Source organism: Trypanosoma cruzi, genomic scaffold (genome assembly GCF_000209065.1).
Source record: "Trypanosoma cruzi strain CL Brener 1047053516619 genomic scaffold, whole genome shotgun sequence".
NCBI lineage: Eukaryota > Euglenozoa > Kinetoplastea > Trypanosomatida > Trypanosomatidae > Trypanosoma > Trypanosoma cruzi.
This window is the reverse complement of record NW_001849261.1, coordinates 34,558-50,015: the sequence shown is the minus strand read 5'-3', so window position 1 is coordinate 50,015 and position 15,458 is coordinate 34,558. Positions and strand designations below refer to the sequence as shown.

General features: G+C 51.7%; 3 protein-coding genes and 1 pseudogene across 3 annotated transcripts, besides 17 other annotated features; all 4 read left to right on the top strand.

Moving 5' to 3' along the window:
• On the top strand, nt 1–620 carry Tc00.1047053508045.131 (annotated as a pseudogene; the record flags this gene model as incomplete).
• Nucleotides 1–9,562: a sequence feature (areas not merged during assembly with more than two copies in the genome that could not be assigned to a particular haplotype).
• Nucleotides 1,592–4,600, top strand: Tc00.1047053508045.120 (trans-sialidase, putative; the record flags this gene model as incomplete). Its single annotated transcript, XM_809153.1, has 1 exon — nt 1,592–4,600. One exon carries the CDS (start codon nt 1,592–1,594, stop codon nt 4,598–4,600), a length of 3,009 nt encoding a protein of 1,002 aa, XP_814246.1.
• Nucleotides 4,689–4,801: a sequence feature (A-rich).
• Nucleotides 5,235–5,255: a microsatellite.
• Nucleotides 5,561–5,754: a mobile genetic element.
• Nucleotides 5,791–10,003: a mobile genetic element.
• Nucleotides 5,792–5,961: a mobile genetic element.
• Nucleotides 9,563–15,458: part of a sequence feature (heterozygous, non-Esmeraldo-like haplotype) that runs on past the window's edge.
• Nucleotides 9,908–10,027: a mobile genetic element.
• Nucleotides 10,334–10,362: a microsatellite.
• On the top strand, nt 10,773–12,644 carry Tc00.1047053508045.100 (hypothetical protein, conserved; the record flags this gene model as incomplete). The annotated part of the gene is made up of 1 exon (XM_809152.1): nt 10,773–12,644. One exon carries the CDS (start codon nt 10,773–10,775, stop codon nt 12,642–12,644), a length of 1,872 nt encoding a protein of 623 aa, XP_814245.1.
• Nucleotides 12,759–12,795: a microsatellite.
• Nucleotides 13,047–13,074: a microsatellite.
• Nucleotides 13,103–13,138: a sequence feature (AT_rich).
• Nucleotides 13,222–13,249: a microsatellite.
• Nucleotides 13,434–13,462: a sequence feature (AT_rich).
• On the top strand, nt 13,461–14,774 carry Tc00.1047053508045.90 (oxidoreductase, putative; the record flags this gene model as incomplete). Its single annotated transcript, XM_809151.1, has 1 exon — nt 13,461–14,774. The coding sequence occupies one exon, from the start codon at nt 13,461–13,463 to the stop codon at nt 14,772–14,774; it is 1,314 nt and encodes a 437-aa protein (XP_814244.1).
• Nucleotides 15,058–15,079: a sequence feature (AT_rich).
• Nucleotides 15,136–15,165: a sequence feature (AT_rich).
• Nucleotides 15,395–15,419: a microsatellite.

Here is a 15,458-nt window from a genome sequence, read left to right as displayed (position 1 = left end):
TGAGATTTTTGGTTTTTAGTGAAGAGGAGTAAGAATGCTCCTTTGCGTCTGTATTTGTGGAGAGATATGCTTTGGACGCATTCAGGAATGAGGCCTTTTTCATTAAAATAGCGGAGAAACTCAAGGAGCTGAGGCCGCCAGCACCCCGAAAGCCACTGAACACCGTGCTGAGGGTGACCCCGGAGGACATCCCACCGAGCCGTTTGGATTGTTTCCATTGCAACGCGGACCTAAGAAGATTGATGTAAGGGACCGGTGGATAGAGAAATTTCCGCTGGTTGGGCTGCGGATAACTACGGCGTGTCGACATCACAGGAGCGCCAGCACTGTGCGGCATTTCGCTGAGTATCCGGCGGCGTGTTTTGATGGGTGGGAGGAGTTATCCCGAGACATGTCGTGGGAGTTTATTTACGTGCAGCACGCAGGCATTGTGCTGATGGGTGGCTGGCAGAGACGTGATGTCGTCAATTCCAACGTAGTGAGCGAGGAGGAGAACCAAGAAAGTCTGAGTTTCTGAAAAAAAAAACGTACACCAGTACCAAGCGTCAGTGCCATCTGGAGTTTTTAGAAGAGGCGAGGCTTCTCCGAAGTGAGGGAAAAAACAAAAAATGGGAAAATAAGACAAATTGGGGAATGAAGGGGATAGTTTGATATCTGGTGAAAAAATATTGGGGTATTTTTATATAGTTGGATGCTTTTGTTTCCATGCGGTGCGGGTGCACCAGCACCAGGTGGCATTGAGGCACACAGATGCCAAGAATGTCCAACGCTATCGAACATAACAGTGACGGATTAAATTAGGGAGGGAGTGGGGTTGTTTTGGTTTTGTTTTTGCTTTTTTGCTGAGGAACATTGGGTGATTTTCATATATTATGTTAATTGTGTGTGTGCATACGAGGCACAATCGGAGAATTGCTCTCTTGTGGTAGATTCATTGTGGCTAGCGGTGCCGCAGTATTGCTGCATTTTCCATTTTATTTTTACTTTATTTTGTTGTAGGGCCCATCACGAACGGAAACATATTGAAGGGATGGACGAAGTATAACTTCCTTTGGAGAAATAGCGCACTCCGTGTAACGGCACTGAGTGAGGCGCCGCATTCCATTGAAGGCGGGATGGCTGTGCAAATTTTTGTGCCGCGTGACTGGTGGATGGGTGAGGGTCCAATTCAACGTGTGGCTGGCGTGGTGGGTCCTCGCTCCGGGTGCGTTGTGTGTTGGCTGCGGGGATGTGGCCGTATCCCGTTGCCCGTGAGAATGTTCTGGAGGCGGTGTGTCTCTTCTCGTCGTCCATGGCGGGTGGGTGCCGCCGGTGCGCACTGGTTTCCCTTGCAACTCGCTGTGTTTCTCCTCCATGACTTTTTCCATTTCCTTCACACACAAAAAAGGAAGTAAAACAAGCGCGAATCGCTACTGTGCACCCTGAGGGCTCTGAAAGGAACAACAACAGTACACACACACACCGCCCACACACGTATTAATATACTCTCAAGCGTTGCTGCTGTGAAGGCACCCCGCACACACAACCGTACTCGCGTGACCGGATCCAGCGGAAGGAGGGAGGAAGAGAGAGTGGGCATCAGAGGCCTAACATGTCCCGGCATCTCTTCAATTCTGCGGTGCTGCTTCTCCTCTTGATGGTGTGCTCTGGCAGTGGTGCTGCATCCGCTGAGGCGAGTAACTCAAGGAACGGAATCATCTTTAAAGGAGGGGATTCGTTTAATGATCCAGAGACTGAAAATTTGGTACAATCGTTTCACTCGTTCCGTGCGCCTTCTCTTGTTTACGTGAGTGGTGTTGTTGTGGCCACTGTTGAAGCGCATTACAAAAACACCACGGATAAAAAATCGTGCGTCAGTCTTGTTGCAAAGTCGATGAAAAGCAATGGAGGGGAGTGGACAAAGGGAACTGCCATCGTGTTTGATCATTACGACGTGAAAATTGACCGCCTGTTGAGCCCAACAACCTTTGTGGATGAAGAAGATGGTTATGAAATAAATGCACTTGTCGGGGGTTATGGCACGTCAACGACTCCATTGACGGAGGTGACTGGTGATGGATATTGGGCGCCCAGGATGGCTGGTGGTTTGATTCCGCATGACGATGACGATGAGGAAAAGAAGGAGTTTAGGTGGCAAAGTCAAAGCACGTCGAAGGTTCCTTATGACATTTGGGGGGATTACAGCACCAAGCCCAAACGCTTCAAACAAATTCTGGGTGGTGGCGGCGCAGGCATTAGGATGGAGGACGAGAGTCGCTACGTGCTGCCTATTCAAGCCTTGAAGGATGATGGAAAGGTTGTCTCGTTGGTCATCCTTGCCAAAGGTTTTACTTATGGTTGGGAGTTCTCAAATGGTACGAGCGATGAGGGATGCATCCAGCCTGCGGTTCTTGAATGGGAGGGCAAAGATCTCGTCATGATGACGTCGTGTGAGGACGGCAGCCGCAGGGTTTACCGGGCGGACGAAGAGGGGAGACGGTGGACGGAGGAATACGACACTCTTTCACGCGTGTGGGGCAACTCGCTGAATCGTATAGGGCACGGCGTGCAGGGTGGCTTCGTTAGCGCGACGATCGATGAACAGAAAGTCATCCTCGTCAGTCGGCCGGTATATTCCGGGGAGGAGGGAAAACAAGAAACAGGTCGACTTCACTTGTGGCTGACGGACATGCAGCGAATTTATGATGTTGGGCCGATATCCGCTGAGAATGAGAACGTCGCCGCCAGCACTCTGCTGTACGCCACTGTTGAGCTGCCGTCATTGGAAGAGGGAGAATCGAAGGAAGAGAAGAAACTGTACTGCTCGTACGAGGTCGCTGCAGAGGACGGTAAGTACAACATTGCCTTTGTGGACTTGACGGAGAAGTTGGAGGACATGAGGAAGGTGTTGGCTGCATGGAAGACGAAGGACGCGCAAATTGCGAAGGAATACGGCTGCGGAAATGAAAAGGATGCAAATAAACGACGTGACTGTGATGACCTCACTAAAGGTCTGGTTGGCCTCTTATCCAACACGTCAACTGACAGCACGTGGGCAGATGAGTACCTCTGCGTGAATGCAACCGTTCACGGGAAAGTGGAAAGTACTCCTGACGGTGGATTGACGTTCAAAGGACCCGGAGCGTGGGCGGAGTGGCCTGTTGGCGACATGGGGCAGACTGTGCCGTACCACTTTGCGAACTCTAAGTTTACTCTTGTGGCGACGGTGTCCATCGATAAGGCGCCGAAGGAAGGCAGCAGCCCCATTCCTTTGATGGGTGTAAGGATGAACGATGCACAAGGCACGGTGCTTCTTGGTCTGTCGTACACCCACGACAAAAAGTGGATGGTGACATTCAACGGCAGTCATTTGACGCTGCCGGCGCATGATGACGATGTCGAATGGGAAGCAAACAAGAAATATCATGTGGTACTGCAAATGGATTATAATAATGGACTGTTTGTGTACGTGGATGGGAAGAGGATATGCGACACCGAAGATTATGAAGTTGAGGATTACGAGGGCTATAAGAGCTTTTATGACAGGTCACAAGAACTGTTGAGCTCCAACAGCATCTCGCACTTTTACATTGGCTCGGAGAATGAGGAGGGTTCGGAAAGCAGCTACGTGACGGTGAGCAACGTCCTGCTGTACAACCGCTTATTGCATGAGGATGAGCTCAGCCCACTAATGAAGACGAAGGCGGCCGCTGCTCCAGAGGCGGAGGTGCCGGCCCCGGAAGGTGCGCCTCAAAACAGTCATTTGAGTCAACCCTCTGAAAAAGACGCCACACCATCACCACAAAAACAAGACTTATCACCGGAAAAATCGGAAAATGAAAAGCATTCAGCAGGTTCCCAGCAGGCATCTTCCACTGACCCCGCTGGCTCGTCCACCTCAGCCGCCGAGGGGAAAGTGGAAGAAGTGGCATCCAGCAGTGTTGGCTCGGCGTCCTCATTCTCTCCAACAGCGGGAGAAGACAGTCCTCAAAAAGTACGTGAAGCCGATGTCCCTGCCACTGAGGATCACTTTGAACGTGAACAGGTGCACTCGTCTCTCAGCGTGGTTCAGCCGATGACGGAGCAGGCTGAAGAGGCGGCTGTCGCCACTCCGCAGAGGAAAACCACTGAAGATTGGCCGCAGCACAGCACTCTATCTGATGCTTCAGAGGACGTGGAAAAGTCGTCATTCCATCCCGCCCCGCTCACCAGCGACGAACAAACCGTTGACCCCGAGGAGAGGAAGGACACAAATCCCCACACTGCCGTGGGTGCGAGCAGCGGCCCCGACTCATCCCACAGCACTGAGGTGGCGCCCATGGACGGTGCCACAGCCGCCCATGAGCCCAGCACAGACCCGAAAACTGCTCAAGGCCATGATGAAGTGTTGGATGGCGATGATGCCGCGCCGGGTAATAAAAGCACCCTGCCTGGGGAAACCAAGATCCCATCGGGGTCCAACGCAACATCGCTCTTGGAACATGAAGTTTTGCTTGAGCACGGGCATTTGAGCGAGGTGGCGGCCATGGCTCTAACTGGTGACAGCACCGTGCATGGGTGTGTGTCTCGGGTGTTGTTGCTGCTGCTTCTGGGGCTGTGGGGCACCGCGGCTCTCTGCTGAGGTGTGAGGGAGGAGTGGAATGGCGGCTTTTCGTGGAACAACAACTGTGCAGCTCCCAGCAATACTCACCCAACTTTGTCAAGCAGGCTTTTTTTTATTCTTCTTCTTTTATGCCTGTGTTTCTTTTTCTTTTTTTGTTTTTGTTTCATTTTTTTTTTGCTTTTTTTTTGTTTTTTGTTTTTGTTTTTTGCTTTTTTATTTGTGTGTGCGGGCAGCATGTATAAACTCAAGAACACGGTTGTATTGTGCTGCGTGGCACGTGAAATGGCATATCTGCCGAGTCAATTGTTTTTTTGTTTTAATTTTTTTCATTTTTTTTTTCTGTTTCGGTAAATCACTACAGTCTCTTTTCCGTCTGTGCCGTGTCCACTGCCGCCGTGTGTCTCCGTGTCCCTTTTTATTATTCCTCTGCTGGCTGTGCTGCTGACACGCCCCCACTTCTTCTTCTTTTTCTTTTCTGCTAGAGGCACCGATGGTCCGCGACGACGATTGTTTGTGCGCCGTGCCTCAGTTGTGAGTGTGGGACGCCACCCGCCACGACCCGCTGCGAGGCGCAGCGCTATTCCGTCGGGGCGGAGAGAAGTGAAGGACTGCGCCGTGGACTTGGATGCGCCCCGTCCCTCTCGTCGCGGCCGTGTGTGTGTGTGTGTGTGTGCTCTGGATGTCCAAACTCACTTGCCCCGCAAATGCGGCAACGGAAGGATGTGGTTGCGTGGAGGAGCCAATGCCACTTGAATCAAACCGTGCCTGTGACACACACGCAAACAGGAAAGCGAAAGGAAGGATTATTCGTCTGGGCTGCTGGCCGGATCCCCAAATTTCCGAAGGAAATAAAATACGACGGAAAGGGAGAATGAGTAAACGGAGAGGCAGTGCGTTCGCCAAACCCTCGTTGTTTGCTCCGCACATATGTGTATATTTATATATTCTGGTGGCCCCACTCTCGTGACATGATGAACGCTCTATTCGGATACACCTATTTTTATAGCTTACGAAGTGGCGGACTTTGGGCCTCTCCAGCCACAAGACCCCGCCGCAACGGTGGGAATCAAGAGAGGGGGCGGATGGTGCGGCATAAACAAAAATATTCATCTTGACGTTATCGTTTCCTTTGGTTGCTTCCATCGCGCTCCTCTAAAGGAATTCATGCAATAAGAGGGAATAGTACGGAAATACGTCTTTGTTTCATTGGGAGCTTGTGAGGAGGATGCTCATGAGGTGGGCTGGCGTCCCTAATGTATGTGTGTCCTGGTAAAACGGAGATACTTCTCCACGATCCTTTTCTATTTTGTGAATCTTTGGTTGACCGTCACTGAGGGAATCAGGGAACTGTTAGTGTCCAGACGATTTGTAATTATTTTAGTTCTCACAGCCACAAGGGATCCCTGCAAGCTGATTGAAAGGAATGGCGGTGTTTTCCTTTACACGGCGACGGGGAGAAGCGACATTGGTGCCCGCATGCTGGACTTGGCACGCCAGCATGGCGATGTACGGGTGCAGCTCGCCTTCGTTGATGAACACGGGCCGTTGGATGCGGTGGTAGCCGCCGCCGCAACAATGACAGGCTTACGCTTGGGTTCAGGAGACATCGCCATGCACTGGGAGGAGCCGACCGTTGCGGGGCACTTTGCGAATCGCCGGGCGCCTCAAGTATCTAATTTCGAGGTTCGAGTGCTGCTGCCCATCGTGTGTGTGCTGCCCGGGAGTTGGGGGTCCAGCAAGGGCTGATCATTGCTGGAGGACAGAGACTGAGCACCGACTACGCCAGTGCCGTCGCGGGCGTTGCGGATCGGAGTGCTCAGCTTCACTCTCAGGTGGAAGAAGCGCATAATCACTTGTTGGCACGCGGATCTCACATTGCGGTGGCCGGCGGTCTTCTTGCGGGACGCGGAGACGCCGTGTCAACGCGAGGCGCCCACCTCTCGGAGAGGGCCGTCAGACGGCGTAAGCACACAGCCGCACAAACGGCATCGTTTGATGGCTGGGGGCGTGCCAGCATCCACGTTTCCCCAACGCAATCTCACGGGAGAGAGACGGCGGGTCAACACCCATACGTCTCAGGGCAGTTTTGGGCGACCACGTCTCCCTCACTCGATGCCTTTGCCCTCCCGCACCTTCCCCTTGGAAGATGGCTCCGGTGCAGAGGATCAGTTACTGCATTTCCTTGCATTGGACGTTGACACTTGGGCCCCGCGTGTATGGAATGACGTCGTCTCCGGAGTCCTCGTCAACCTCCGATGCGCATACGGTTATTATTTGCACTAAGTGGGCTCTCAGGTTCAAATGGCCATCGACGGTTTGGTGTCGTGCAGACGCGCACTGGAGATGGATCGGGAACCCAGCGATCAGCTCATGGGTTTCGGCAGGGCCCTGCCGCAGACCTTCCGGACGCTGATCGCGATAACAACCGACCCCAGCATATCCCGCCCTCCACACTTCGTGCCCGCCTTCACATGGCCGTTCACGAGGCTGACACCTTCGCGAGGGCAACCCAGCCTCTTCTGGAGCGGCGCGCAACCCAACAAAAACAACGATTGTTGCGATTTCAGTTGTGTCGTATTTATGGACACGACGCATCTACACGCAACGTGCGCAGCGCAGTCCGCCATTAAAAAACGGCGAGGGGCTGCCGGCTGCTTACGAGGGCGGAAGAATACAGCCCCATCCAATCCGCCACCTCCCACCAATCCGCACACAAGACGTCGCACCGTGCCAAAGACGCTTCGTCTGATATTTCGAATCACCCGAATCAACCGACGAGAAGGGCAATGGAGCTCATCCGCCAACGATGCTCGACTGTTGTACGACGAATTACCGACATCCCCGCTTTGGACAAGCTACATGAGGAGAGCGAACGAGGCGGCTCGAGAGATGTGTGCGCCGTCAACGTGGGAGCAGAGAATGTCCCTAGCGGGCAATTTACCACCTTTTGCTGCACGCACGAACGCACGATGAACGAGGAGAGCTGCGCGGCCTTTTTGGCGGCAATAGTCTGCGTGGCGCCATCGACCCGGCGGCAGTACGCCAGGATGCTGCGGTCCATGTTGCAGATGGATTGAACCCCGCTGGACATGGTGATTCTGGGGCTACAAAAACTTGCGGCGCGAACCGAGACGGAGCAGACGCACCCCTCGACAGAGGAAGAGATGGATCAATATATTCGCAGCCGGACCGATTGGAGGGAACGTGTTTTCTTACGACTTGCGTGGATAACGGCGAGCTGTTGGTCCGAGATTGCGGCCTTGACTCCCAAAAATTTCACGCTGGAGGCGGACGGGACCTTAATTTTGGATTGGCCCGTGGCGCCGAGGACGGCGAGGGCGGATCCCCACCGCGCCTTTCGGTTCGTCAGGATACGAGGGCAGGACGCCTTCGACATTATAAAGTTATGCAGGACACAACGAGAAACTCACGAATATTACGACTGCCAAAGTCGAACGAGCTCTGGCTCCTTGAAATGCCACGGCGCATTCCATAGAACGCGGTGCGTTGAGGCACGCTGCTCAAATCTTGGAGACGTGCAATTTGAATCCACACGTGATCTCGCAGTTGGCGGTGCACGTCGACCCGTTTGACCTTCCCCAGAGTACTGTTCGATATTTGGGGAGGTACACCACAATGCTGACCCAGGTGTCGTCGCTGGTCGCATTGATGTGGAGGGAGAAACTGCGGAAGGGCAGGAACCCTGTTTGAGAGCAGAGGAGCGTTTCTCCATCAATTTCATCACCATGCGTCTACAATAACAAGACGCACGAAAAGGAAGCGCCTGGCCACTCCACAAGAGGAACGAGTCATCCCGCTACAGCAACAAGTCAATGTGCCCGTATTGAATCTGGAGTGGATCCAGAGCCGGTTGAACCCGGCGACCTGGGAGAGGCTCATGCAAGTGTGGGGACTCGTCGGGCGGTCCCCTTTACCTTTATCCTCCTCCGGTAACGCGCGCGAAGGCTCACGGAGGATTCCAGTCGCTGACGCGCGATTAATGAAGGAAGCGGGAATAATAGTGGACGCATCGTTCACAGTAACAAGCGGCGGATGGATAAAGCCTTTTCTGTGGTGGAGGAGAAAACCACCGGTTTGCGACGACGATGGATCGCGTGGCCACGCGACGAGAGGAGAGACGACCCTTACGAGGCTCATGCTCCTCTTTTACACATTTCCCATTATTTGTCACCTGTGATGACTGAGGCCGCTTTCTGCGTGGAATTAAGGGCATCCTTTTTCCGGTCTTTGTTGCTGCGGAAACTCGGCATCTCTTTCGATGCCGCGTGAAGGACGGCACGCTGGTGGAGCTCACACGGCTCCCAATGGGACACAAGGCCGGCCCAGAAATTTTCCGGATTATTATTACTTCGGCAATTGCGGTGGTGACGACGGTGGCTCACCGCCTCTGAGCCGCACCTCCATTGTTGCGTATCGACGTATGGATCGATGATATACGCATTGCAGGGCCGAAAAGCGATGTGACATTGTGGGAAGCCCAGGTGCTTTGTGATGCGGATGGCCGTCACGCTACGATGGAGGAACGCGAATCGGGCGCTACGCATTAAATCTTTCTGTGGTGCGGTTTGATCACACACACCGGGCGGTGTCCCTGAGTGACAAGTTTGTCCGGTGTTTATGCGCCATGCCGTCGCTGAAGTATTTAACCATCGCGGAAATGGAGGTTGTGGCGTCACGCTTTTTGTACGCGGCTGCCACTTTTGTTCAGGCGTTTATTTGACTGCTACTTTTTCATCAAGGCAGTGCGACGACGGTTATCGGCACTTAACCGGGGGATTGTGCAGGAGACATCCCCGGCAAACCTCCACCAGCAGCGGTTGGTTTGGGCGAGAGATTGCGGCACAGCATCGAGAATATAATCGTAAGCGAATCATCAAGCCCACGGAAAAGGCAGTGGCCGCCATCATCACAAATGCATTGTTTTGTGGATGGGGAGCCGTTATTATTCCATACTCCGGCGACGTTAAACTTGCCGGGGGAAATGGGAGAGGAAGCCTTTTCTTATCATGCAGGCGGAGGCATGCGCGGTACGCTTAGCCTTATCGGCCTTTTTCCGCCATCTTGCCATCCACTATGGACGTTTGGGTGGACAACACTTCGCTGCGAGGAGCGGCGAATAAAGGCAGCTCAAAATCACACTCCATGACGTGGGAGCTGCAACGGATATATGAGTTTGTTGACTCTCGCGGAATACATGCATCCTTTGCCTACGTGCGGTCTGCGGACAACCCCGCAGACGGCATATCACGCGGTCGTGTTTTTACACTTCAGCACTTGGCGAAGGGGTGGAAGTGGCGAAGGGCAGCGGCGGGGTCTTGTGTTTGGGGGACACAAAACAGGCTGACACTTGTAAGAAATTATATATGTATCCAATCCGAGTAGAGTGAGCGGACCACAATTGTGGCCAATGGATGATATATACATACATACATTTACTTGGTGTAAATTTTGAGGATGTGGTGAACCCACTCTTATTCCATTCAACCCTTCTCGTTCCGGTCTTTTTGTTTTCTGTGATTGATAACCTCAGGATGAGGAAAGCGGCCTGTGTAAGTACTCTGCTTTTTCCCTTTATGTGCTTTGTTTGCATTGTTTTTGGGGTGTAACGCTGTTTAGCGAAGGTTGCACATCCATCGGACAGAGATGTCAATGATTCTTATTCACTTACTATGCCCTCTGTTTTTGAAATTTTGATGGGTGGCAGGAACAGCGGCGATTAGCAGTTTTCCATGTGTGTGTGTGTGTGTGTGTGTGTGTGTTTACTTTACATTATTTGTTGTTCGATTTGTTTCTTTTGATTCTCAATGTCATGTTCTTTGCGGTAAATCAACTTGCGCTTTCCCCCTTGTCAAAATCACTGGTAGCCAACTGTTTCTGTTCTCCACGCGGCCAAACCTTGCTTTTTTTTTTACTTGTTTTTTTTTTATGCTTCTTTCTGACTGTGTGTGTATGTGTGTGTCCGTGCCTGCGCTCTTTGTCAGTGGGATTGTTGTTGAGGTGACAAGACGGGAGGAAAGGACAGGGCGCGGAGGACATTCATTCATTGCGGAAGCGAAGTGGGGTCGTCTGCATACTTTTAACCCCCCCGTCCCCCGCACAGACACACAAAATACGCGAAGGGCGGGTTGAATTGGGAGGAACAGCCGGGAAGAGGAGGGGAGGGGTGGAAATGTTTCGCTTCTCTTTTTCCGTGCGGCAGGCGTCAAAGCGGCTGATTGCGGAGCTTGCGAGCATCAACGCCAGGAAGGAGGCTGCCGACGCAAAAGCAAAATCATCAGTGACCTCCGCCACGAAGCACGCCTCTTCTTCTTCAAAGACGAAGGCGACGTCTGCGTCGGCCGCTGATGCGGAGGCGGCGGCAGTGTCGGTGCGTGCGGCAGCGGAAGGCGCGATGCCGAAGAAGACGCACACGGAGCCTGTCGTGGCGACAAAACTCGCGAAGATAGCCAAGAGGATGAGGAAGCAGAAGGCGGCAAAGGCAGAAGTGACGGCCGGTGATCACTTCCACACCGAAGTCATGGCAACAAAGGACTCTGGGGAGACCCCATTGCGTGAGGCGGAGATGCCAGCGGAGACCGTCAGGAAGGCAAGCCCCGACGCAGACCCTCCAAAGGCGGAGGGACAGCAAATGAAGAAGAAAAAGAAGAAATTGTTGAAGGCGGCTTCTCCGCCCAAGTCTCTCAGCCAAGTGAGGGAGGAAGAAAAGGAGGCATCTCCCCCTGTCGATGCCCCCGATGCGGAAATGCATAAACAACCAAAAACAGTGCATAGGAAAGAAGAAAAGGTGGTAGCGAAGGCTGCCGCCCCTGCCGAGGCTTCTCCCTCCAAACCCGAGAAAAGTGATGCGTCGCAGCAGAAAACGCCGATGATTAAGGCCTTTCGTATTGAAGATGTGCTTTCAGCTTGTACACCAGATGATGGGGTATTTGCACGGCGGCTTCCGCAGGGTGGCTGTCAATTCTTTGCATGGCCCGGTACGCCGCTTGCTGTTGCCAGTAATGCAGTATCGACCATGCCTGATACCATTCGCACCGTGCACGCCATATTTGGTCGGAAGAAGACACCCATTGACTTGGTGCTCGACATTGACTGCCCTGTGCCACAAGAACACTGGAGCATGTCAAAGATTCGTCCATTCCAAAAGAAGGTTTTGGATGATATCATGACGGTGGTAATGGGAGAGATTGAAGCAATTGGGGAGAAAATTGCTTCTCAGGTTGTTTTACAATCACCAAATCTCAAGAAGGCTTCCTTTCATGTACACACAAAACTAAAAGACGTGGCCTTTGAGGACTATGAATCACTTCACGGGTTTCTTTATCGATTTCATAAAAAAGTTCCTCAAGTGGATTTACAAATCTACCGCCCGAACGGAATGCTGCGAATGCACCGCTGCATGAAAGAAAATCATACAAGTGCCATTACTGTTTTTGAGGATAAAAAATGGAATATTGGCTTCCCTAATGGTGTCGTACCCGACCCTGTTGCGGCGTTGCACTCCGCTTGCGTCCGCGAGAGTGGGACGTATTCTCGTCTACTTCACTTTGAAGCCCCACGAATGATTCTTGTGCCTGAAGAGGGGGCCGATAAAGATGCCACCGGGGCTGCGAATGGCGCCTCGAAAATCCCACCGATTTTACTGCCTCTGACTGAGCGAGAGGCGGTGGAGAATGTCTCGATGTGGCTCCGCACCGGAACACGGGAGGTGGACGTTGGTGACTGGCGCTCATGGATTAAACTTGGCATCAACACATTCCGCATCGCTTATCACTTCCGTGACGCCCAAACGTTGAGACGGCCCGCTATGGAGGAGCTGCTGGATGCGTGGGTGGAGGCCAGTAAGAAGTGTCCCATGAAATACAGGCCCGGTGTTTGCGAGGCCAAGTGGAGCAGCTTTGACATCGATAAATTATGCAAATTGCAGGATAACGATTGGTGGAGTTCATACCAGCGCATTGGGCGCGTTGCCGCGTTGAACAAGGCGGCAGATGCGGGAGGGGCAACATCCGCAACTTCGTCAAAGAAGGCAGAACAAAAATGACTTTTTTTTTTGAGAGTCACTGTTGCATCTCTTCACGCTTCTGCGCAAGTGCAGCCGCCATCACCTCGTTGATGTTTATTCTCGCGGCGGCTGAGAGGAGATACCATAGAGGTGGAGAGAGAGAGAGATAGAGAGTGAGAAAGAGAGAGAGCAATCGAGACTTTTTGATTGTTTAAATTTTTTCTTTCATACAGACATAAAAGGGGATAATAGAAATGAGAGCATGGATTTGCTTACATACATAAAAACTAATCTATGCATATTTGTTGGTGGTGGATGATGCCGTTTATTGCGGGAGGGGTGGAATTGGCGGTATTTCATAGACCTTTTTTTTTTTTTTTCTTTTGAAGTTAATTATTATTGGTGGTAGTAGTTATGAAGGTGTTATTTGCAACCATCCCCTTTTTTCTTTTTTTTTTTCCTTTTTTTTAGGGAACAGGAATCAAATATAACGAATGTTTTTTTTTATTATTATTATTTTTTATTATTTTTTTGGGTATCCACCGCCCCGGGACAAACGCTCCTTGGATTATTTCACAGGATCGCCCGTGGCACTCGACGACCAGCCACATATTTTTGTGTATGCGTGTGTGTGTGTGTGTGTGGTCATTACTTCTTGTTATTCTCCGTTGTTTTCACTATTGTTTGGGTGTTTTTTTTTTGACCCCAACACATCCAAGGGGAGACACCTTCTGCACGAGTTACGAGGTGAGAAGGACAGACAAACACATACACACACACAGAGAGAGAGAGAGAAAGAAAGGGTCGTACACACAATATAGCGAGCGCAAAAAAAAATAATTAAAAAAAAATAAAATGATGAGCAATCAACCGGTTTCATCCCACAACAACACTTTACGCGTGGGGATTTTGGGGGTGTCAAATGCGGCGCGACGGGCGCTGCGGGTCATAAATCGGGCAGGACTTTTGCTAGTGGCCGTGGGAGCGGATGATGTGGTCGAGGCGGAGAAGTTTGTTAATGCTTTTTTGGAGGATACCATCGAGCGACAAACGGAGCTCACGGCTGCACAACAACAAAAGCTAGGCGGTTTACCGGTTAGTGAGGCGTCGCAGGAAGATGAGAAGGTCAAGGCATGCACATATGAAGAGCTGGTTGTTTGCCATGAGGTGGATGTCGTGTATGTGGCGGTTCCCTTGGAGGAACGGGATTCGTGGGTGAGAAGGTGCATCCGACAGCGAAAGCACATTCTTACTTCTATCCCTGCCGCCCCATCGGGTGACGTGTTGCAAAAGTGGGTGGAGCTTGCCGCCGTGCAACGACTGTTTCTCACGGACGACGCGGTGCTGATGCAAGGGACTCGGATGGGGCGTCTGTGGGAGATGTTCAGTAGAACGGGCGATAACATAGTTGGGCCGCTTCGAGCGATACGGGTGTGCTGCAGCTGTGGGTGTAATGACCACTGTGCTATGGCACAATGCAATACGTGCGATGATGAGGACTCGCAGTTTGGTGTGCTTGGGAATTGGGGGTGGATGGCAGTGGCGGCCGTTCTGCACGGCATGCGCTACGCAATGCCAAGCTCGGTGTTGGGCCGCGCGCTGAGGCGCGATGAATCGAAGGGGAATTGTGTAACGGAGTTTTCTGGGGAGCTTCTCTTTACGGATGCGGGGCCGCAGGAGGTCACGGCATACATCTATGTTGCAGATGCGGCATCCTCATCAGGAGGAGTGGGAGCAGTAGAACAGTCCCTCACGGCGTACGGCACCACCGGCTCTGTGACGCTGCACGATTTCATCATTCCCGTGCCTGATGAGGACGGCAGTGTCCACCTTACTGTTGCCTCGCATGATGCGGTGCAGGGCAAACAACTTTACCGCATTGTACGCCATGAGAAGGAATTGCGTGTAAATGAGCCGGTGACGTTTGCGGAGCTCCCCTGGCGTCGCCTGCGGGATGCGCTTTCGCCCAACCCCCATGCTGGGGCCTCTCGATTGGCGTCGCGATTCCTTGCAGACACGGAGGAGGCAACAGAATGCATGAGACGCTCATGGTCGATACAGGTGGTGGTCGATGCAATGCTTGAGGCCACGACGATCTCCACGAAAATAACGAAGAAAGACGAGGAGCGGGGGAGGGGAGAGGATGGCAACACGACGAAAAAGGCGTGAAAGCCGGAAGACATTCACACATAAAATGAGAGAAAAGGAGAGGGAGAAAGAGGCTTTGGAATTCACGTGTTCCGTGGCACTTCCACCGCTACTGTTTTCTGATGTCATCCTGAAATTGATGAAGTCTGGGCAAAGCATTGGCCGTGTGCATGTACTTATGTGTCATTTGGACGAGACGAGAGCGGAAAAGGAATTATAACGGAGACAACAGGGGTTGGGGTTGGAAGGGCGACAAGTGAATAAAAATACACAAACATGGGGCATTCATTCTTTAAATTTCGTCTTATATATATATATATATATTTCCTTTCTCTCTGTGCGTGAGAGGTGTTTCTTGCAACATCTCCATCACGATTCTCCGTTTTTTTTATTATATTTTATTTTTATTTTTGCCTTGTTGTCTGTGCCTGTGTTTGTCTGCGTGTTGCTCTCTCATGACCAATGACCCCTTTCAACTAACACACAAACGCACCGAAAGGGTGAGAGAGGGAGAGACAGTGTGAGTTTGCAGTGGTTCATGCATGAACATCATTACGGCCTTATGTATGCTAGCTTCCGTTCTCATGTTTTTTTCTACTTCTTTCCACTTTTTTCTTTATTTCTCCTTCTTTCTCTTGCAAAAATAAATAAATAAATAAATAAATATATCCTTTTCCTCTTCTCGTTATTTCTGCTCAGGGGGAG